This window comes from Lonchura striata, chromosome 1A (genome assembly GCF_050655825.1).
Source record: "Lonchura striata isolate lonStrDom1 chromosome 1A, ASM5065582v1, whole genome shotgun sequence".
NCBI classification, from domain to species: Eukaryota; Metazoa; Chordata; class Aves; order Passeriformes; family Estrildidae; genus Lonchura; species Lonchura striata.
The window spans coordinates 47613052-47636551 of NC_140741.1; the positions used below are offsets into that span (position 1 = coordinate 47613052).

General features: G+C 36.8%; 1 protein-coding gene across 4 annotated transcripts in view; it reads left to right on the top strand.

Annotated features, from left to right (window-relative positions):
* Positions 1–23275, top strand: part of RAP1B (RAP1B, member of RAS oncogene family) — a 31131-nt gene extending 7856 nt beyond the window's left edge. For all 4 annotated transcript variants that reach the window (XM_085569594.1, XM_085569592.1, XM_085569593.1 and 1 more), the window contains 7 exons: positions 11031–11115; positions 12499–12567; positions 15360–15416; positions 16512–16652; positions 18570–18713; positions 20477–20592; positions 22039–23275. In XM_085569594.1, the coding sequence (XP_085425720.1) occupies positions 11059–11115; positions 12499–12567; positions 15360–15416; positions 16512–16652; positions 18570–18713; positions 20477–20563 (555 nt within the window). In that variant the 5' untranslated portion in view covers positions 11031–11058 and the 3' untranslated portion in view covers positions 20564–20592; positions 22039–23275. The remainder of the gene's footprint in view (positions 1–11030; positions 11116–12498; positions 12568–15359; positions 15417–16511; positions 16653–18569; positions 18714–20476; positions 20593–22038) is intronic.
* Positions 23276–23500: the final 225 nt, after the last annotated feature.

Below are 23500 nucleotides of genomic sequence, written 5' to 3' on the forward strand. Positions count from 1 at the left end.
ATGGGGTAGTGTATTGGGTTTGCATGGCCAGGGTTTGGTAGTATGTAGGCTATAGGGCCTTATCTTCTGTGAGAAGCTGCTAGAAGCTTCTTTTGTGTCTGGCAGAGCCAGTCCCTGGTAGTTCCAAAGATGAACGTGTCACTAGTCAAATCTTGACCAATTAGAAATGGTGGTAATGTCTCTGTGATAACAGATTTAGGAAGAAGAAAGAAAAAAGTTACTGCACATTTGTAATTGCAGCCAGAGAAGAGCAGAGTGAGAACATGCGAGAGGAACAACTCTGCAAACATCAAGGTCAGTAGAGAGAGAAGGGCAGGAGGTGCTCCAGGCACCAAAGTTGGGATTCCTCTCCAGCCTCTGGTGCAGCCCATGGGGTTGCAGCTGTGCTCCTGCAGCCCATGAAAGATCATGAGAATGTAGGATGAGGACCTCCAGCCTGTGGAGGACACCCACACAGAGCAAGTGGATTCCTGAGAGGAGACTGAACCCATGGGAGGCCTGTGCTGGAGCAGGCTTCTGGCAGGGACTTGCAGACTGATGGAGAGAAGAGCCCCACACTGGAGAAGTGCCCTGGTAGAACTTGTGATCCTGTGGGGGACCAGTGCTGGAGCAGCCTGTCCTTGAAGGACTACACCCCATGGAAGAATGATTCACGCTGCAGCAGTTTGAGGGGTTCTGTTGCTTATGGAATGGACTCCCATTGTAGCCATTCATGGAGAACTGTTGTTCGTGAGATGGACTCACATTGGAAAAATTCATGGTAAACTATCTCATGTGGGAGGGACCCCACGTTGGAGCTGGGGAAGGACTTCTGTCCCTGAGCAGAGGGAGAAAGAACCTGTGATGAACTGACCATAACCCCCATTCCTTTCTCCCTGTGCTGCTGGGGAAGGAGGTAGAAGTTAGGAAGCAGGGAGGGGTGAGGGGAAGGTGTTTTAAGGTCTTACTTTACTACTTATTATCCTGCTCTGATTTTTGTTAGTAATAAATTCAGTTAATATCTCTAATTCCAGCTTTTTTTGCCTCTGATTTGATTTGGTGAGTGATCTCTTCTAGTCCTTACCTCAGCTCATGAACCTTTCATTATCTTTTCTCTCCCTTGTCCAGGGCAGAGGCTAGTGATAAAGAGTCTTTGGTGGGTGCCTGGCATCCAGCCAGGGCCAAGTCACTACAGATAGAAAAAATACAGCTCAAGGCTTGTGGGGCAAGATAAGGACAGGGAAGACCTCTTGCCAGTTGTTGTCATGGGGATAAAATAGACTCAGCTTGGGGAAATCAGTTTAATTTGTTGCAAATCATATCAGAGTAGGATAATGAGAAATGAACCCAAGTCTTAATAACACCTTCTTCCCAGGCTAAACTTAGCTCCTAAATTTTCTACTACCTCTGCCTTAGAGGCACAGAGGGGTAGGGAATGTCCATGTTGTCTCTGCTGCTCCTTCCTCAGCAGGACTCCACACATGCTTCCCCTGCTCCAGTGTGGGGTCTCTCCCATGGGAGATAGTCCTTCACAAACTTCTCCAGTGGAAGTCCCTTCTGGGCATGCAGTCCTTCAGGAACAAACTGCTCCAACATGTCATTCCCACAGTGTTACGATCTCATTCAGGCATTTATCTACTCTGGCCTGGGGTCCTCCATGGGCTGCCAGTGGATCTCTGCTCCACTGTGCACTTCCATGGGCTGTAATTGGACAGCCTGTCTCACCATGGTCTGCAGGGGAATCTCTGCACAGGCACCTGCAATATCTTCTTCCCCTCCTTCTTCACTTCGGTGTCTGCAGAGTTGTTGCTCTTGCATATTCTCGCTCCTTTCTCTGCTGCTGTTTTTCGCCCAGCAGTTGACCTCTCCAACCCCGTTCTTAAATATGTTGTTGCAGAGGTGCTACTGTTGCTAGTGGATTCAGCTTTGACCTGCAATGGGTCTGTCCTGAAGCCCATCTGGCCTGGACATGGGGGAAGCTTCTGGCAGCTTCTCACAGAAGCCATCTAGCTAACTAAACATTGCCATGCAAACCAAATAAAATTTGACTTTTAGCAAAGTGAGTCTTGAGGTATGACAGGTTTCTATAAAAAATGGCAAGATTTGAAGATTCAGAGAATTATGGCCTAAACATGAACTAGTGATCTTAAGATTGAAATAGAATCTTGTGGAGACTTGATTAAACAAGTTAATCCTCATTAATTTGGTAACTCTCTACTAAAGATCTAGTCCATGTAATTGAAAGTGGTGTGGGGATGAGTGCAATTCAAATTCATTTGGTTAAAATTATTCAGTTTTTTGTGTAGGTGTCCTCATGGGACAGGACATGAGCTCAGGCTTGCAAGTGTGATTTGTTTGCCTTTGGGGTTATGCTCCTAACTCACAGATCTTTCACCTCTTGAAAATTTGTGGCACATTAAATGAGAGTTCTGGGGGGCTAAGGTGCATCAGCTGCTCACAGAGCAGGTGTAGAGCTATGGCAGTTCACAGCTTTGCATGCAAATACTAGCTAGAACTTTTTATGTGGACTTTTGTTTTTTGTGTTGAGTTTGTTTTGTTGGGTTTTTTTGGGGGGGGGACATGGAGATGGGGAATTGTTTTAGTGGGTGGGATTTTTTCTTTGTGGTTTAGTTTTAATTAGTTGAGCATTTTTTGTGTTTGGGGTTTTTCTTAAATACCCTCTTCTGAAGCTTGTAGCAACTTAACAGTTGCCTAAGAAACATCCAAGTTGTCTGTGCATCTCCGTATGGGCAGAGGTATGAAGGTCAATGTCTGCAGTTGTCGTCTTCTAGTTAAGGTTTGCTTGTAGGTTGGACGTTGTCTGCGGAGCAACCATCGCTAGGTTCAAAGTGGTACTGCCTTGCTGCCAGAGAGAGAACAGGATTTTTTTGCCCAAGTTTCACCCTTCTCAGTTAAGCATGTCAGACTTTTTCGAAACTTACGTTCATCAGTGGATTCAGCTAATGAAGTTAATTGTGAAAAGAAACAGTTAAGGTTGCACCTCTATCATTGCACATGTAGAAAAACCATGTGGCAGAAAACAGTGGTTGTTGCTGGATGTCAGTGTATGCCTTTTTCAGGTTACCCTCGGGAAGATGTCTGAAGTGGTAACAAAAGAACCGTTGGTGTAATTTGTGTGACTTTCAGTGAGGTTTGCTCATGTCCAAATACCATGTTTCTATTAGGGAAGTATTAGGAAGTATTGAAAGTCAAAACAGACATGAGTTAGAATTACTTGGGACTTTGCTGGTATGGTTCAGTTATCATGAAGGAGATAATTTTATCCCTGTTAATGAATGCTAGTAGTGAGTAGTCTCAATTTGCATGGAATCTGTGTCTTTTCAACAGATAAAACTTCTAATCTTAATTAAAATTACATGTGGGAATTTGTAAGACTTCTCTCTGGCTCTCAATCTGATTAGTAATAGAAATACTGTAAATTGTACTGCAGAAGGATACTTTGTACAGTAGCTGGATTTAAATGGCCAGTAACAAAACATCATACAGTGTAGGAAATCTTTATATCTGTGCCTTGATTATGTGTTAGTAATCTAAACAAACGTGAATAAGACTGGAACTTCTTACAGTGAAGATAGTGCAAGTAATGATACATTGGCATGCAAGCTCTGGTGTTGCCAGGGGTGTATATGATTGTATGTTATGGAGAAAAATAAAGAGGAGAGACAAAAGGTGATCCTGGAATTGCAGTTAAACCCAGCATTGGCTTACATCTGTAGAAGGAAACCTGATACTGGGCTTTACTAGTTCAGCAGCCAGTGTCACAATCAAAGTAGAGCTAGGATTGCCAGATATTAAGCAGATACCAGATGGAATTTGAGACTAGGTCTTGCTTCTGAAAGAGAAATTAAGATGCCTTTTTCCAAAGAAGAGTATCTTAAGCCAGCTAGCAAGCTTAAAGTAACTTTCAAACTGCACTTACAAAAGAAATAACTCGAAAAACTAAAGTGCCTTACTTGTAGTCCTGCTGGGTTTTACCTTGCTTTGAAGCTTGAAAGATAAAATTTAGTGTAACAATTATGGGGACAAACAGTTACATCTGCTTTTAACCAGAAGCAGGCATATCAGGTAAAGCATGGTGTATATATTGTAATGTGGCAATCCATTAACTTGGAAAAATTGTAGAGCTAAATACTGATCCTTCTCTGTAATGACAGTAGAGCCAAATTCACAGCCTCAAATTGCTGGCTCAGTTCTTAGAACTTGAGTTATGACTGAATACCTAGCTTATATATAGCAAGATACTGTAACATAGTAATTAGCATTCTCTGAATTTAGTACACTTGTAGTATTTTCTTAAATCTGTGTTGTTTCTGTTTATTGCCTGCCTGGATTTTCTTTGCAAGCATAAAAATTACTTGCAATTCAGTTTGTTCAGGAATTCCAAGGTCATAATTTTAACTACAAGTCTGGCTGGTAGGACATTCAGAAACAGCTTTCCTGGAGGATGGTGACTGACAGGAAAAGGGAGAAAATGCAAGATTGTGGCAAACAGCCACAATAATGATAAATGTTACAAATTGCATTTGAAACTTAAATAGATTTTATAGCATAGGCTTTATAAAGTATTCCACATTTGAATTGACACATTAGAATTTTTGCACCAAGTCAAAACTTTAACTCGGTAAGTGTTGAAGCATAGCATATTCTTAGTATCATAAGAATGTTCATTACATCACTTGCTTTGAAAATGCTTTTTATATTTTGTGTGAATCTACTGCAAGTTGCACATGATTGCTAGTCTCTCACATCAGGAAGCTTTCATCTTGAGATATCAGTGACTTTAAGCAGGCAGTTTTTACCCTTATAACATCCATTAAATTTATGTTCGGATTTAAGATCTAGCTGGGAGTTAACTTTGACTTAAGAAAAAAAAAATTGGATTTTATTCAGCTATACTAATTATAGACAGTGGAACTAGTCTCACAAGGTCAAATGCTGTTAGCTGCTTTTGCAGAAATGGTCCCTGTGTGCAGTATTAATCAAGGTAGCTCCCTTCAGTGGAAGGAGGAAGACAGCCTTTAACGTTTAAACTTAACCAAGTTTAAGCTTTCTCTGTGTAAGTGTCCTTGTGGGCTGTTCAAGGAGCGGGTTAAACCTTGGTGCCATGTTTGTGCTGCAGTAGCTTGTTTGCAGGTCCCTAGCTGTTCCTCAGGTGGTCAGTATGATTTTCTATCACTGAATAAGCTTAACCACCCAGACAGGTTTTTGAAAGTCCTCTGAAGATTGTATGACATCAGTTAAAATATTTGAACATAATTGAAGAGCTATTTTTATCCAAGAAAAATTACAGTATTAGTGCCCAGAAGAATTAGCTGTTCAACTGATGAAATACATTGTCAAGACCAGAAACTATCAAAAGCAGGTAAAAACTAGAAATAAAACTTGCCTCTAGCTTTGTTTACTGAACAGTTGATAGCTGTACTTACAGGAATCTTGAGTATGAAAGTCTTTTTTAGACCCTGATCAGCTTTTCAGAATTGATTTATTAATAATGTTGTTTATGAATTTTTATGTATGTGTCAAAGTCAGCTATGGAATATTTTAATTTCTCTTTTATAAGTTATATACTTACCAATGAGTAAGGGTTATCTGAACTGCTTGAATTTCTAAAGCCTCTAAAAGTTGGTGAAAATGAACAGGCTTCCACTTTGGGCTATGTTGTCAAAGTTCTGTTTATGCACTGAAATTATTCCAGAGGGGGGAAGCCCTCCTCAGAGTTGAGAGATAAGAATTAGGACATCTCACATGTCAGTGTTTGGGGAATACTAAGAACAGCGCACATCATCTCTTAATTAGTTGCTTACCTGAAGAGAAGATTCTAAACCAGGAGATTAAAAACATAGTGGAATCTGGGATAGTTTGGCCATCTGAGACTACTCCAGCAGCAGAAATGGGAAACATCTCTGAAAAAAACGTAATCCTCTGAGCTTGGCTACTCCCGTGACTGAACTAGTGCTATTTTTCCAAATGTCTGACCATTGTTATTTTGTTTGGTCACAAGGATAGTATCCCCTTTCTGAGAAAAAGATTGGATTTTTTTTCCCTTGGCTTTTTCCCCCACCACTTCTAATTATAAGCAGGTAAACCTGTCAGTTAATTTGTTTCCTCTGTCAATCTAGTGTTTGACTCTTTTTTTTCTCTTGCAAATATTTGTGATTGATTTAGGAGTGCTGTTCTCAAGGTGGTTCTAACAAAGTCTTTTTTCCACAGAGCTAAATGCTCTGAGGAAAAAGTATTAGGAAAAATTTAATTAATACAGTGCAACCAAAATGTCAGGGTCTGAACAAGAATCGTGGTGTCTATGAAGTGCTAAATAATCATGATTCCTTCTGAAAATGATAAGGATTCTGGGAGGGCCAGTTTATTTAATTCCACACCTGAACAACTAGTTAATATAAGTAAGTCTTGGGGCTATCTTCAGGTAAGTGACTGTACTTAGTTCATGTCTTCGGCCTGGGGCTGAGCTCCACTTACAGTTTCATATGGCTTAATATCACTTGAAAGAATAGGATTATTACCTTTCCCATCCCTTCAGTAACAAAGTTCAATCAGAAGGATTTAAAGAACTGAAGAATTAAACTGAAGAATTTAAGGAAAACTAAATAAAAAAAACCACCCCACTTTGACAATTATCACATCAAGCCCAATTACTAATGGTATATGAATTTCCTTGAATTCTTCATTGCATGTTTGCTTTTTAGTAAAGCCTTACAAGGTTTTTTTCCATTCACATCTATAGTAAGGTTATTTATTCCTCAACTTCCTTAGCATCATCTTTGGCTTGCATTTTGGTTTGCATGGAGACATGCTTCAAGAAACTATTGAAGGAAATGTCCAGGAGGTACTTTTTTCTGGTTTATCTGAGAAGGACAGAGCAGAAAGCAAATTCCATGTTCACAGTCCTTGTCAGATGTGAAACTTTTGAAATGCTGCATTTTCAGTGACTTGTCCTGGTTAACCTTTCTTCTGTTCTGATAGGCTTATTCAAAGATGTGCTGCTCATCCTTCAGAGAATCTTTGTTGGGAAAAGTGTCTGTGTGCATGTGCTCTTCTAGTTTATCAAGTACTTCAATTTTAATTATATCATGAAGAAGTAGAATTAAGCAGTTAGCTTAATACAATGCACTAATGCACTAAGTACAAAAGGTAATATGAACAGACTAGTGAGAGAGGCACAGATACAGTGATTTTATGGACAGCTGCATCTCGGGAATTATGGAAGGCAGTTCTTGGGGTGTCACTGGCAACTGCATGGAGGCAGTCTAGAATTGAGCTCTGTATGTTTGAGAGATTGTATACTTAAGACAGCATTAAAATCAAGTTTGAGATAGTGCTGTTTTTTAAAGAGTAGCTTCTATCTATTTTTTCTAGCTAGATCTTACATTAGGCATCTCAACAGTTCAGTTATGTCAGATAGATCTCTGCATATAAATACTCAACTCAGCTGTTAGAAGGTAGGACCTGCTCCAACTAAATGAAAAAGAAGGTCTTTTTTTTAACATGCATCTTATCTTCTTGCACTTTACCGTTTGCATAGAGGCTATAGTTGACAGTATTTTCCTTTCTAAAGGTAGGGGAATGGAAAAATGAAAAAGCAAAGGGAAGTTGGCATTACTCTCCTTTCTTGCAGATTAGTCACCTAGGTAGACAGCCTTTAAAGCAAAATTTCCCCCTTGAAATAACTCCCATTAAATTAAGAGGGGGATTCAAACAAGTTACTTGTTATATTTGCTAGGAATAAGTTTAAACTTAATTGTATGCAATTGTTGGGTGGTTAGGTAGCTATGTCTCAAGGATCAAATAAATGTGAGGATGTCTTGCTTATCTGTTGTTCCCATATCTTATTATCTTTATTTCTGTTGTGCCTGTTCAAGTATACTCATTTTGTATCCCCAAAGGGATCTGGGGACTACAGACAGATACTGTTGTTGGACTTGATCCTAACTTATTCTACAAATGCCAGCCAGACACGGTGTTGTATGGCTTAAACCTCCTCTTTTAGACTTGTCTTCTGCTTTTTCCCTCACTCATCTGTCATTAATGAGTCAAAAGGAAATCATGTTGGCACTAGATGAATCTGGATACATTATTCTTTTCAGAGTCAATCATTGTATCAACTGAAAAATAAAGTATGAGCATGATTGAGATTTAGGATGCCAGCAGTTTTTACAAGATCTGATTTGGAAAAATTGGTTTGATCTAGATTAGATTAGCTGGGAATCACTGGAAAGTCAAGTTCAGGAAGGATCAAGCTGAAGCTGAGTCTGGGGCATGCTTGCAGCCATCAGGCATAGTGGTCAATGAATAAGCATGTGCTAGGCTTTAACAGTGTCAAATAGCGTGGCAGACTGCAGTATTCTACGTGATCAGTGATTTTCTGGATGAGGAGGCAAAGACTTGCAAGCAGGAAAATTTTCTTAAGAAAGTTCTTTTAGCTAGGATTTGAGGTTTTCTTTTCTGTTAGAGAACAGTAAGAGAAAGGTCAAGTGACATCAGTACTGTTGCTCAAAAGTAGTGGGGTGGTAGTGTAAGTGGCAGCAGACTATAAGCAGGAAGTAGGTGCTTCTGCTGCCTGCTCTGCTAGGGATGTCCAGGTTAGCTTTCTTAAACTATTTTAGAGGATACAGTAGTTTGTGCTCCGTTCCAAGGTGTAATGGCCAGATAACATCAGTGCAGGGATGCCAGGCTACCTCAACGCTGTATGGGTGTGTGCATATATTAAACATTACTCTGTGCTCTTGGTGAGTTAAAGAGTAACTGTACAAAAGACAAAAAATTGTCCTGGTGAAAGAAGTTAGTACTTGTATTCTCCCTCACCCGAGTTTGGAGGGAAGGTCAGAAAAATGTTTAACCTATACTGCAGCATGCCTTTGTCTTCAAAGATCTTAAAAAGATTTTTACTTAAGTGTTCATTGATTGAGAAGATTGCCTAACCAAGCTGTAATACTGTGTATATATGTATATATATATATATATATATATATATATATGCTTTGTGTGCCACAACTTAAAGTAGGAAAATCAGCTACAGAATGTTGTACAGTGATTGGATATTTAGGGTTGAACTTTCAAATCTGGATGCTGAAAGATGCTTCAGTTTGCATTGAATTCCTGAATTGTTGTTTCGGAGCTAAAAATGAAATTGGCAGTCTCTCACTAAAACAAAGTTTGTTTACTTCAGGATTTGGAATTGTAGATCATCAAGTAAGAAAAAGTCAGAAATAACTTAAAACAGATATGTGGTGCCTGCTGCTGAAGTTCTGTTACTTTTAAACTACTGTCAGCCTTCATTATTGATATCTTCATATTTAGTTGCTAACTTCAGCCTGAGGACTGAAAAATTCAATTTAAACTTTTCTTTTAAAGACAATGAAATTGCTGCGGTTCACTCAGATTACTGTACTGGGATTCACACTACACCTGCGATGTATTCATCATTCTAGTGATACCCTTACAAAAATAAAACAATAACTGAATGTTTATTTTCAATAAATGACAATAATATAGTTACAGTCTTGTTATGAGTTTGAGAGGTGCCTTTAAGGATAGTTGGAAACAATCCTGTTTATGGAAAGACTGGACAATTTACAGATTTGTGGATCTAACAGCATTTACAGTGGTGCAAAATAGATGAAACTTGTGGTGTGAATGGTTGACATCGTCTGTGTTTGCAAAAAATTCTGTACAAAGAGAAAGAGTTTAAGTCAGGAGTGAAAAGATGTCCTATTAGGTGTGAAAATCACCAAAGAGTCTCAAAATGTATTGGTAATGGAAGCCTGAGGAGACATCTCTTTTGCTGGACATCAGGTCAATTATTTCCTTAAGACTCTTTACTCGTGTTCCTTTTGTGAGGGACAGTTTAGATAATTGAAAGATTATGCATTTGCAAGAAGATACAGGACCTGGTCTCTTGATTTCTCTGTCTTCTGACAATCGGTAGATTTAATCAGTGATGGTTAAGGCAGGACTCTACCATGGTGGTTTAATTTCTGTATAAATCATTTTAGCATTTTGTGCTCAACACCTAACAGATGGTGTTTCAGAGATTTCACAGATGCTGTCAAATTACTGCTGATGAGAAGGATGTTTCTTACCTTACTTTCCTCCCTGCTTATCTTTTACAAGCACCTGAGTTGTATCCTTGCACTTTCCCTTTTCCCTGGCCTGTAGAGTATTCATTAGTTGGGGAGGGTTTCATCTTTCTTTGGGGGTGGAGAGGGGAGAAAATGGGTAACTCAATCTCATAAGTGCTAGAGTCCCTGCAGGAAAGGAACTGAAACCTTCCTTGGGAAAGCAGTAACAGTCCTGCTAGCTCAGTTGTCATCCAGACTGCAAGAGGTGGTGTGAGTTTTTGAGTGGTATGACCCAAAGGTACATCTCAAAATCTGCGGCATTGTTTTGGTTTCATCGATCAGCTTCCAACAAAGATGAATAAGCAGATCTTATAGTTTGTTGTTGGTAGCAACATCAGCTAGTGAAGCAGATCTAGCTTGTAGAAGAGGTATAGTCTCAAAATACTCTTTTGGTTGCTACCACTTACTCATTAAATAAGTCATAATAGATCTAGTGGAACATTAAGCACTTTTCAGACTAGGGAAGGGATTTTTTTTTTAAATTATTTCTGGGATCCTGCTGTTCTTTTTAAGAACTGTTTGTTGCTTAATTTTCTTGTAAAAGTCTCTGTGCTTCCTTGTTTAGTGCTCAAGTGTTTCAGAATGATAAAATTTATGCTACCTCCTCTTGGCTAATTATTTCTTATGAATAGTAACTGTTAGCTTTAGTATAGTAGAGTTTATTTGATACTTATGGAAGAACCAGTAATGAGGTAGAGCAAATACTCTATCTGATGATTTGCAGCATTTTATTGTAGCTGCATTAAGAGTTGGTAGTTAGAAAATACCTGCTGTATTAAAGAAGTTGACTAAGGAATTTTTATCAAATCATGCTTAGTTAAATGGATTGTGGTGTCATTATTGTACTTCCTGCATATAGGTCAAGTTTTAATCAGACTGGTGTTTTATGTGTTTTAGGTATTGAGGGTGATTTATCTCTTGCATCATGCGTGAATACAAGCTAGTGGTTCTTGGTTCTGGAGGTGTTGGAAAGTCTGCACTGGTAAGTATGAGGCAGTTCAAGTATGGGTTTTTTTAGGCTTAATGTATTTTTTTTTCTCTAATACACTCTCTACTGAACTGTATTTCTTTATGTAACTGTGCACAAATACATGTAAGTGTTAGTAACGCCCAATGAGACATCATGGCTAGTAGCTAGATACTTTACTGGCTACGTCTGCATCCATTGGTGCATTCTCAAATGCTGCTGGTTTTGTGTGGGTTTGGTTGATAGTGCTTGATCAGTCTCATGCAGTGAGGTGCAGAGCTACAGCACTATGGGGGTGTCTGGCTTTGACAGATAAACCACCTACCAGTCTATGGGAAATCAAGCTCCTTTGTGAATCTCTCAAAAGATGTCAACTAGGTTGCCCCACTAAGTCCTGTCTCTAGAACGGTATTCAGGATGCTGTTTGCTTAGTGTTTGATAGGAGTGTCTTTAGCACTAATATTTTTATGCAGGTAGAAACACAGATTTGCATGTTGGTGGGAAGCTTATTGTGTGTTCGGCATCCTTTCTGTAAGAGTAGGTATATAGCTGTGGCAGGTAGATGATTAAAATGCATGAGCTCTTTTATTTACAGTTAAACAATTACAGAATGTTTTAGTCTGATCTAGATTAGAATTTAAAAAGTTTGCAAAATATGATGTTCTCAGCCCACCTAAGAACTTTGCATCTTTCTGTTTGATTGTGCACCTCCAGCTCCAGAGCTTCCGCACTCCCTTGAGTCTTCTCTCCTTGAGTATTCTCTTACACAGCAGTTCATAAAGAAAAACTTAAATGACAAATCATGATAGATTGTGAAATAACATTTTCATTCACCTCTGAATTCTTTATCTCGCTGCAGCATTTCTGGATTTGAATGTGCCTGCTCTGACTTGGCCATTGAGTCTTAAGTTCCATTTGACTTGTGCTAAAAACGTCCTTCATTCTAGGTATACAGGAACAGCCTACTGAGTGTAGTTAAGACTAGTAAAAGCTGGCAGTTTTTTTTTTGACTAATCCTGTGCTGGCAGATAAGTAGCAGAAGATGAAGTAATTCTAAATACAAATGTAAAAGCTGTGCAGCTGTATTGTATCCTGGTCAACTAGAAACTAATACTGATTCTAAGAGTTAGGCAAACCTTAAATCAACGCATGCTTTAATTCTTACCCTCCATGTGCTGGTGGATAAAGGAACTTCATATTGCTTCATCTAACAGTTAAATAGGCATACACATCTAACTTTCTGTTGTTTCTTAAAATGATAGTTATGACAACTGTTTGTTACAAAAATGTTAAAAAATGTTATGGATAACAGAGTATATACCTAGAACAGTGATTTGTGTACAATGTTTATAAAACATCCCTATACAAGAGAATCTTACAAGAACTTTTTTGTTGCAGACTGTACAGTTTGTTCAAGGAATATTTGTTGAAAAATACGATCCTACGATAGAAGACTCCTACAGAAAGGTATATACAAAAGATGTGTCTAGTGTTATACACTTAAAGCTGTAATGCATATTGTCAAATATGTGAGTCACTGCTTGAAAATGGGTATGCGTCGTAATGCCATATTAATCCAGGTAACAAGTTTGAAATACAAATGTTCTCCTAAACTTTGCTTAAAAGAAATAATTCAAGACTAACTTTTTAAAGTTTAAGCATAGTATCTTCCTGGCAAGTCAGAAAAAAATGGTTATTTCATTGTCAGAGTTGAAAACATGGATTGCAAAAAAAAAAAGCTTTAAAAATTGCCACTTTTCAATTTTATAATAATAATTATTATTATTATTATATATTATTATTACTAATAATAATATTATAATAATAATAATAATAATAATAACTAAACTAATATTATTATTAGTTTGTGTGTTAGTATTTTAGGTAGATGTGGACTTGGAGGTACTACGTTGCTTTGCTACTAGAAAAGTAGCTAAAAACAACTTCACACCCTTAGAGCACTAGAGGCATTTATCATACTGTACTGATAACAATTCAAATGATTGCTAGATATGCTTCCATTATTTTGGTTGTTGTTTTATTAATGAGTTGACACAAACCTGTCATAAATTTACAGCATTTACAGCAAGTGGCCTGTTAGTTTCTCTCTGTCTTCAGCATGACAGGCTGAAAGGTCTGATTCTGCTTGCATCATCTTGCATCTCCGTATTGCTTACTCTTCAGTTTCACCTGAGACCACAATTAAGATTCCAGACAAAGATAATTTATATCCAAACTGCTACCATTAACTGGTGCAAGAGATAAGTTTTTGGCTATGTCAGTTTCTTAATCTGTCTTTTTTAGCTGAATTACTTTTCATATGCATTAATACCCTGATGTTCATCATTTGACCACAAAAATGATGGTGTCCATACAAGGCAGGCAAGATGCACAAACCCTAGCTGAGAATGGGCAAACTGCAATGCCTCCTCTTTAGCACCGAGCTACATTTGTATTGGAACAAAAGTGGTGCATTAAGAACTGTTGCAGCCTACAGTCACCAGAATATTTTCTGAACAGAAGATGAATTAGTGAGAACAAAATAACAATTTAATAATTTTTTTCTTTGACCTTATGTAAACTGTATGTTGGAAAAACCCAAGTCTGTCTTAAGTATGGGGCCTTCCAGCCAAAGCTAGAACTCTTATTAAAGACACAATAGCAGAACCAAATTCTATGTTGACACTTTTTCTGTATTAGAGAAGCAGGAATTTTTGACCATATCTCAGTGTTTGGTGCAGGATATTGCTGGATCAGGCCCAGTAAATGACTCCAAAAAACATTCACAGGCTGATCTAAAGTGTTTCCTTTGTTACATATTTACCTTCTTTAGGTCATAGCAGAATCATGATGTTTACTGGGTGAATTTTTCCAAAGACTGTTACCATAGAGCCTAAAAAAGTAATGCTGTCCTAAGAAATTTTGCTGTTTGCTCACTACATATTTTTGTCATTGTTGCTAATAAAGATTTATAATACTCCTTTCAGGCTTGTTCTTGAAATAACTAGTAATAATCCTGGGTAGCCTTCTTTTCAAATTAGCCAGATTGTTGAAGTCTTACTAAAGGCTGGACAACACTTCATGTAGTCATTTTCACCTTCTCACTGTTAATTACAATTCTAACTTGCTTCTTGCATTCAAAATATATTGGTTTGGCAGTTGAAATTCTATGCTGTTTATGTTAAATGTAATTTTGTAATATTTAAAGTTGAGAGGATATGACTTGTTCATCTAAATAATTGAGCTTGAGGTCTTGAAACTTTATGCCTTGTTTTACTCCCCAAGGGTTTCTTCATAAAGTGAATAAATGCTGCCTAATTAGCAGAATAACTTCAACAACAATACCTGTTAAAATAGTGATTATTTTTAAGGAATCACTATCCATAGGAGATGGGAGGTGTGAGAGGATGGGAAATACTCCTGTTCCCTGTCCCCAGCTCAAATCTAGTTACAGAAGAACAGGTGCAAATTAAACTAGTGATATAAATGGAGAAGAGGTAATCTATTAACTAGGAATTTTCCATGCAAATGGAAACAAGGGAAGTTTTCCAATAGCTTGAAAGAAAAAAAAAAAAACCTAAAATGTGGGTAGTCTGCTTGAAGAAGGTTGAGGGCACTTCCATGTCTTTTGCTGCCCTCAGGGCCATTTCTTTGAGGTATGTCCAATAGATAGAGGAACTCTGGAATGAAAACAAAAATTGTTCTGTGTTCTCAAACCTTCCATTCTTTGCCAACTTCTTTAAGCTGGATCAGTTTTCTAATTGGAGTTTCTAAAGGCTTGTTTTGGGGACTCCACTTTTGGTGCTGGCTGTTTAATTGTTTGCTGTGTACAACTACTCTCTTGTAGATACGAATTACTATTATATGAGCCTTAATATGCCAATCCAGTTTTCTGGCTTTCACTTGTACTTTTCTTTCAATCTGTGATGATTCCTGAAACAAGTGGAAATTAGTTGTGCTAGTTGCTGATAACCATCATTACAAATTTAGCAGCCTCCTTTTAAATAATCAAAAATCCCTAATCACTTTGCAAAGTGGTAGCTGGCTGCTGACACTGCATTTGAAAATGTCACTGGGGCTCTTTGAAATGCTTTTTCCTGCTGTTTTCAAAGTGTATATCCATACAATTTTTTAAGCCATTATGTTGCTTTATGCATTATGAATTTACTTATAAAAAAAAAAATCACACAATTTCTGATGTCTTTGGAGGGGAGAGTTGCAAGGGGAAAAATTATAACCGCATCTTTCTCTCTTGACAGCAAGTTGAAGTAGATGCACAACAGTGTATGCTTGAAATCTTAGATACTGCAGGAACGGTATGTAAAAATCAACTTTGCTAAATACGGATTTACAGTGTATTAAAAAAAACCAAAAACAAAAAACTTGAGTATTGCAGCAGAAAATGAATTGCAAGCTTCCCATGAGCTCTTATTCTGTAACAGGGGAAAGAAATATAGCATGTAAAAAGAAATTGTGCTCTTGTTTTATGTTTGTTGCCCAGAAAAAAATTAGGACCCACTGGCCACTGAGGTTTGATTTCTCTTGCTGTAGAGACTACGTGCTTTCTTCTGATGTCCTTTTTCTTTTGTGTGTGAGATGTACTGTGACATTGGGATAAAAATAGTATTGCTTCTGTCAGCTTATAGGAGCTCAAAGCACAAGGGTTATGCTGACCCTTTGCATACTGGTCAGGTTTTTCTCTGACTAGTTTGAAAATTACTGAAACCAGTAATTTCCTTTATTGATTCCAGTGAGTTTAAGATTCTTGGAGTTTAACATGTGTTCTCTGAAATGTGGCAATAATCTGGTACAATAATAACTGATTTAAATTCCCTGTTAGATTAATACTCTGTTAATATACAGTAAGATGAAGTGGCTGTTTTCTAGCATTAAATTGCATTTTTCATCTGACATACAGTAAGGGACAGGGAATGATTGCTCAGGCACCAGGTAGCCAAATCACCAATGAGAAAGAAGCACATGTCATTCTACAGTTGTACTGGTAAAAGTGCACCAGCGAGTCTTTGTATGCAATATCATAGTTGGCACTGAAGTTATGGAAATGTGGCAAGTCTTTTGAGTTTCTCTATCCTCTAGTCCATCTCCTTGAAAATTAATGTAGACTTTAACATAAGAAAATTTCCCAAACTACAAAATAGGTTGTGAAAAGGGATGCATTCACTTTATAATCCATTTTAGGGAACTATCAGGATATGGAGAAAATTTTAGTGTGTTAGGAGAGATTCAGGAGTAATTTAGCTTCTGTAATCTACAGATGACAGTGTACCTTCTACTGTACTTCTCTCCAGTGAAATTCCTCTAGTTTCTCTAAACTAGACCTAAAGTTATAGCAGTTTGTGCAAGTAAAATGCAAATTGAATGCAACATCTGTATCTTTTTTGTAATTACAGGAACAGTTTACAGCGATGAGAGATCTATACATGAAAAATGGACAAGGTTTTGCATTAGTATATTCCATCACAGCTCAGTCCACATTTAATGATTTACAGGATCTAAGAGAACAGATTCTTCGAGTCAAAGACACTGATGATGTAAGATCTCTAAAAGCTTTTAATACTTAAAGTTTTCATTAGCGTGTTGCAGTGTGCTGTGGTCAGGTAGTCTCCAAGTTTTAAATTAAGATGTATGAACCAGTAGATGCATAGTACAGAAATGCAGCTCTTAAGGTAAACTGGAGAAGTGTAACTTACCATGTGTTATATGGAGAATTGTTTAATCTTTCTTTAGAACACCTTAATTGAAACTGGTTATAACTTTATTTATTAGACTGCAGCAAACATTTCTCAAACAACTATTGTTGCCTTAATTACTATGAGTGAAGTTTTCCGCTCAATATCCCTACTGCTTATGGTATTTTAAAAACATAAAATTTTAAGTTGTATTTGCATGTTATGTAGCTTTTATATTTTGTCTGCTTGCAACTAAGTTTGGTCAGCCTATTTCCACACAATTTCTATTATGCATCTCTTAGCATTATTAAAGCTATAAAGTGAGGCTAAAACATTATATTTTATCAATTATGAAAAAAACCTTAGAGCAGTTGGAGGAAGTGAATGCTTGGTCCCCTAATAAAGGTAAATAAGTATTTCAAATGTGAAAAAAGCAATAAGTGTTTTTAACAGAAACACCTTGTAACTTGTAGCCTTCGGGCAGAAAAAAAATAATAATTTTTTATAATAATAAATAAATAATTTTTTTTGAAGAAAAAATAAGCAATGAACAGTTTTTAAGCATGATTGTATAATTTAAACTGTGTTTGATAACTTTGTTGCATTCCTTACTGCATGTATCTGCATATGCTTCTGCTGTCAGCAGACACAGAATATATTAATAATTTCAGTTTCAGGGAAGTGAGTTAAGATTTTTTTAATACAAACCATTTTGCACTTACTTGACCATAAGCTCTTGCAGGTTTTGCCTATGTTCAGCAGATATCTTCCTGAAGCAATTGATTGCCCATTACCATAAATGTATCTCAGAAGGTTAATATTTAAGTTGTGTGGACCTTTCCCATCCACAACCTACCACATTATAACCTTGTTTAGCATTAAATTAGTTTTGTACAGTGAAATCAAGATAAATGTAATGATATTTAAAATCTTACTTTGTGGGTTATTTATGCTGATTAGTATAATTTTGGAGGTATTTCCTTGGAATTGTATTTTTTTAGAAGGCACCCCTCAGTCCTGAAAGGCATTCCATGGTATCAGGAATAAGATAATAAGCTTCATGTTGCAACTTCAGTTTGCATCAGAATTCACAGAAAAAGTTATGCCAAAGCTTAGGCATGACTTGCTTTCTTAGTGGTCAAAATATTGTAAGCCTTTTTTGAACACTTGAATCTGTGAGGACTTCAGCTATGTCCTTAAATTAGTAAAAGAAAGGAAGAAGGGAAAAAATAGATGATGTTTTCTTGCTACAAAGGTCAATTCAGCATTTTCTATAGTTGGGAATGCTGGTAATGTAGCATGTTCCTGTTCTCTGTGTACTGTAGCTTGCAAATAAGAGCAGTGTGATATGCTGAGAGTAGAGGAATGGTGAAAGGAGCTTTATCATCCTTCATCATGCTATCCAGGACAGGACACTCTTTCCAGGTTTTTGGAATTTGTAAGAATAATTTGGTAAATTCTTCAGTAGACTTCTTGATGCCTCAAACATCTAAAATGAAATCTCATTAAGTTCTCTAAAAAAAACCCATGAAATTTGCTCAATTGGCAGTGTACTGAATCCTCAAACCATCTCTGCTACTGCCCTCCCAAAATGCAGTCACATTCATTTGAAGATTGAAATATCACACAGCTGTTAAACTTAAGCTTCAGTTTTACCAGAGCTTGATTATTCTAAAAATCAGGATCTTCTAAGGAATCAGATGGCTTTTAGGTATGCATTTACACTGTGCCACTATAAAATTTTAATTGTTTCTTTGCTGGCATTGAATTGTATTTTAGGTGCCTATGATTTTGGTTGGCAATAAGTGTGACTTGGAAGATGAAAGAGTTGTGGGAAAGGAACAAGGTCAGAACCTAGCAAGGCAATGGAATAACTGTGCATTCTTAGAGTCTTCTGCAAAATCAAAGATAAATGTTAACGAGGTAAGGCATTTTACCTGTGGTGGGGAGAGGTATCAGGACACTGTCCTGATAACCGTTTTACTCTTTGTCAAGGAAAAACTAAAAATCATGAATGATATTCACTACAGTGGACAAAACTGTACCCTGCTGTTGTGAGATGTTTATGTTAAAGGATGTATTTAGCTTTGACATGGAATTTTTTTTCAAATTACATTGATTTTAGTGTAATTACTTTAATTTTTGAATTATCTTTGTAATAATTTAGGATAAATATTTCTCTCATGTTCCATTCCTTAGTTGCTACAATCTCTATCAGTTGAGATTATAGTGCTAGAATTCATTTTTTAAAGACCTTTACGAGAGTTAAGTCACTAAAACTACTTGATTTAAGTTACTTGGTGTTAACACTGTTTGAGATGGTAAGTACAAAAACTAATAAATGTTTTGTTAAAATTAGCTGCTCTGTAAAGTAAAAGGGATGTAAAAGCCTCTCTACTATATATCTGCTTGTTTATTTAACAGAAGCTAGACAATTAATCAAATGCATGCATTTTGGGGATTTGCCATAATGCATGGCTTTTTATCCAGTGGGGGGTGCCAGCATAAAGAAAGATAAAAAAAAAAATAGAAAAAGAAGCTGTGTTAGTATTTACATTTCTGGAACAGCTTGAATTTTATGATAAATCCTGCAGTTCAGTAGGTCATGTGGAAAACATTGTTGGCAGCATCAGTCAAGTTGAAAGGGCCTCTGTGCTAGACTTGCAAGTAATCAAAACACTATGGTGGTTTTAACACAGCTGATTTTAAAAATAAGTAATGTGTGTTTCATTAGGTGGGAATTTCTGGAAGCCACTGGCATTTTTAAAAATTTGAATTAGTCAATGTAACTGTATAAAAGTCATACATTGAATAAACTAGAACTTCCAGCAAATACTATAAACCCTTTTTGGAATATTTGCTGCTTTGCAGCCAGCACTTAGGAAGGTGCCAGGATGCCTTTAGCATGAGGGCTTCCTTAGTTTATGAGATGCAGAAGTAATTGGAGCAATGTCAATTATGAATGAAACAGATACTGTTGAAACATTGTATGTTGATTTGTTTTATATCAGCCTTTCAAAAAAATCATGTTCTAGTTAGAATTCTAGGAGACTCAATTTATGTGAGAGTCCCATAAATATGCTACTTCTCTAGGAAATTTTATGCTTCTGTCATGCTGTAGGTCTAGAGAGGTGGAATTATTTCTTTAGACTTCAGTATTTTTTAAGTATCTGGAAAAGCATGATCTCATTCAAATACAAGAGACAATTAATGAATATGTAGTATATGTGAGTTACCATGAAAAATGTGTAGTTAAAACTCACTAGAATTTTCTTTAAAAGAATATCCTAAGAGTGATTTGAGTTAGAAGAAAGCTGTGAGCTGTTTCTTGACCTCACTGCTAAACTGCAAAGTAGTACTACAGAGAGTTGATCACTGTGGCATTTTTCATATAAGTTCAGATGAGTTTGACCCAGAGATTAAATAGCTATAATAGATATAGTGGGTTATAGATTCCTTTCTAGTTTGCTTCCTTGAAATTGTAGAACCTTTGGCAGATGATTATCTTTAGCAAGAAAACAAAAAAAACCCAGTTATTAACTAAGTATACAATTTATAGCTTTGTGGTAACTAGGTATCATCAATGGTTCTTGAGTATGTGAGTGCCTTATGTGTGAAACTTCAAGGATGAAGGTTATAAGAAAAGTCTTCTAATAACCATAATCAACTGATGTCTGTCTTTTCAGATCTTTTATGACCTTGTGCGACAAATTAACAGAAAAACTCCGGTGCCTGGAAAAGCACGCAAAAAGTCATCATGTCAGCTACTTTAATGAATAGCTGTACTGTAGCTCTGAGCCAGGTAAACACTTTAAATTTTTCTGTGCTTTATGCCTATTGAAAATAAACAAAACAACAACTAAACCATAAACAGCTCTGGTAGCTGTTGATGCAGAACAGCATTGAAAATTATTGATTTACATGATCATGGAAATGTTTAATGGTCGGTCTTTTGACATTTCAAAGTCAGAACTACAAATATGTGCAAGATACACTGTTCACACTAGTCTGGGAGGCTTTTTCTCAAGCTTTAAGGTTTTGCTAGAGCTCAAATTAAAAGTGTTTCCTCTGATACTTCAAAGCTTTTGGAAAACAGTTTTCTCTTTTAAACCTGATAAAATCCACCACAAGAGCTCAGTTATCTGGAATGCACACAGTATAATATTGTAGTTTGTATGCCGGTGTCTCTTTCTACTTTGAACTCCTGCATATGCTTGTATGATGTCATAGGAATTTAGCTTCCTTTCTTGAGACTGTGGATATTTTGGAGACCAAATTATAATTAGTATATTTGGATGAGAAAGGTGAAGTGGTCATTGTAACTCTCCAAATATTTCACCTGAAGCTGATGGTTACTAGATCAATTTCTTGTTTGCAGTTTGCTAAATTTCTACATGACTTAATATGTGCAAAAAGAATGGTGCTGTAGGATAAAGCAAGCTCCAGCTTGCTCTTTAAGCAAGCCTTTCCAGAAGTTAATCAGGAGGCATGGATTTTTTTTCTGCAAATTTTTGGAGAGGTTTGTGGGCAGGTTGTTTTTTCTCTTCCATCTCCAAGCCTTAGTATGAGCAGAGGTCTGTCTCGATTGACCTGACATCATCAAAGTTGGCTGGTACCTCCCTTTCCTTCAGTGTTACTGACCATGTAGTGCTGCAGTTACTTCAGTGCTGTGATCTGTTATTTTGTCATCCAATAGACCTATTGGATGTACTGAAGGATCCTAGTAGGACATCTCACTGTCAGAAATCTTTCTAGGCTTTTGTTAATAACCAGGTAGTGCTATATGTAACTCTTTTTTGGTATATTAAAACCTCCTCAGTTTGAACAACTTAGATCACTTAAAAGTAAAACTGAAATGGTTCCCAAAGCATTAACTGAGGGTGGCAGAAATGGTTGCTCCGTTTCTTTAACAGGACTTTTGATTCAAGAGCTTTGATCCTTCAATTTTTGTTTATTTGTAAAGCCAAGGGAACTGTCATGTGGTAAGCAAAACTAGTTCCATCAATCAAATATTACTTCCACAGTGCAGCCTGGATTCCTCTATGTATCCTAATCCAGTTAAGATAGTAATTTAGTAATTGAGATAGTCTGTTATTTGTATGTGTACGATAGGAAGTGTATGATTAGAGAAGTGTTAAGGTTGTTTTCTGTTTGTTATGAACTATGCTAGTTCCTGCTGTAGCTGTTTTAAGTAAAGAACAAGGACAAATAGTTGTTACTAATGCTAATCCTTGTTTTGTTGTTACAGGTCTGAAGAACTGTTGCCCAATTCAACAGTGCCAGCATTCCAACTTTATTAAACCTACCAACATCTTAAATGGACTTTCCTGTGGTGGTACCCTTTAAGAAATGGATGAAAGCTACATCAGTTTGCACATTCTATCACTTTCCAGTGTCATGAGAGATTTTTACTTCTAAATATTCTGTGTATGCAACTGGTAAAACCAGAGCCTACAATCCAGTATTACTGATAAGAGACATTGTTCATCCACCAATGTTGTACATGTATGAAAACTGTGTACTGTATACTTCAACAATCCCCACTTTCTATTGGAGAGTACAATAATGTAAATCCTAAAAGCACCACTATTTTAGCATAATAAAAGAAAGTCCAAAGAGCTCCTATATAGACTACTCCAGATAACTTTGCTTCATCGGTATTTGTAGCTTATTGTAACTTTTTTAAAGAAATACAGGATCATCATCATCATCGTATTGTACAAAAGCGCTTTGATTAACACAACGGCTATATAGTTTTTTAATTTTAGGAAAAACCTGTGGAGACAGTGACCTAGTCTTTAAGAGTCCTTTCAGTATAATGTCTGACTAAAGACATGGCCTTTAATATCTGTTGGGAAGGAAATGTCCAGACTTTTCAACCTTTTATTGTATGTTTCCTTTTCCTTGTTTACATAGGGAACAATGTTTATAGTTGTGTGTACAGTGGGGGTCTACAACAAGAAGTGTATATTTTAAAACAATTTTTTAATGATTTAACAATTTTTTGTAAATCATTTTTGGGCTTCTGCAGCTGTAGATTCTCACTGTGAATTCCCTTGCTTGCTCATGCATAAGTGTATTTGCAATACCAAATATACAGGTTTAGTACTTTTGCCTGTTAGTGATTGTTTTACATGTGTAACGTTTTGGTTGAGATGTTAAATGGTGGAAGAGTACTGTGGATGTGAATGTGGGAAGTAATTTTAATCATGTGTAATTGGTCACAGGGCCTAAGTTGCAGTAATTAACTTTTGCTGATTTATTTAACAATGCCTTGTTGCTTTGTATGCATTAACGTTTGGGTGTAAAGATTGTGTGTATATCCAACAGGGAGCCACAGTATTTAAGTTGACCAACCTAATGTTACAACTGCTTTGAGGTGGCCAAATGTAAACTAAAAGCCTTAATTAAAGTGGTGCAATTTTGTATGACTTAGCATCAGTAGTTCAATAAATTTGGATTGCCATGCAAGGGCTTGCATTACAGTTATACTACTTGAATGTTTTGTGTTTTAGTAGTGCTAGTAAATACTGATTTTTAAATCTCTTGCACAGTATAGACTCATACATCTTAGGATGAAGAGGAGCCCCTATGTCTTTGTTTTCTGACAAATACATGCCATAGATATTTTTTCTAATAGTATCCCATGTGTTAGTATGAATGAAGTTCTGACTGAATGAAATACAATTTATTTCTGGACTTGGAATATG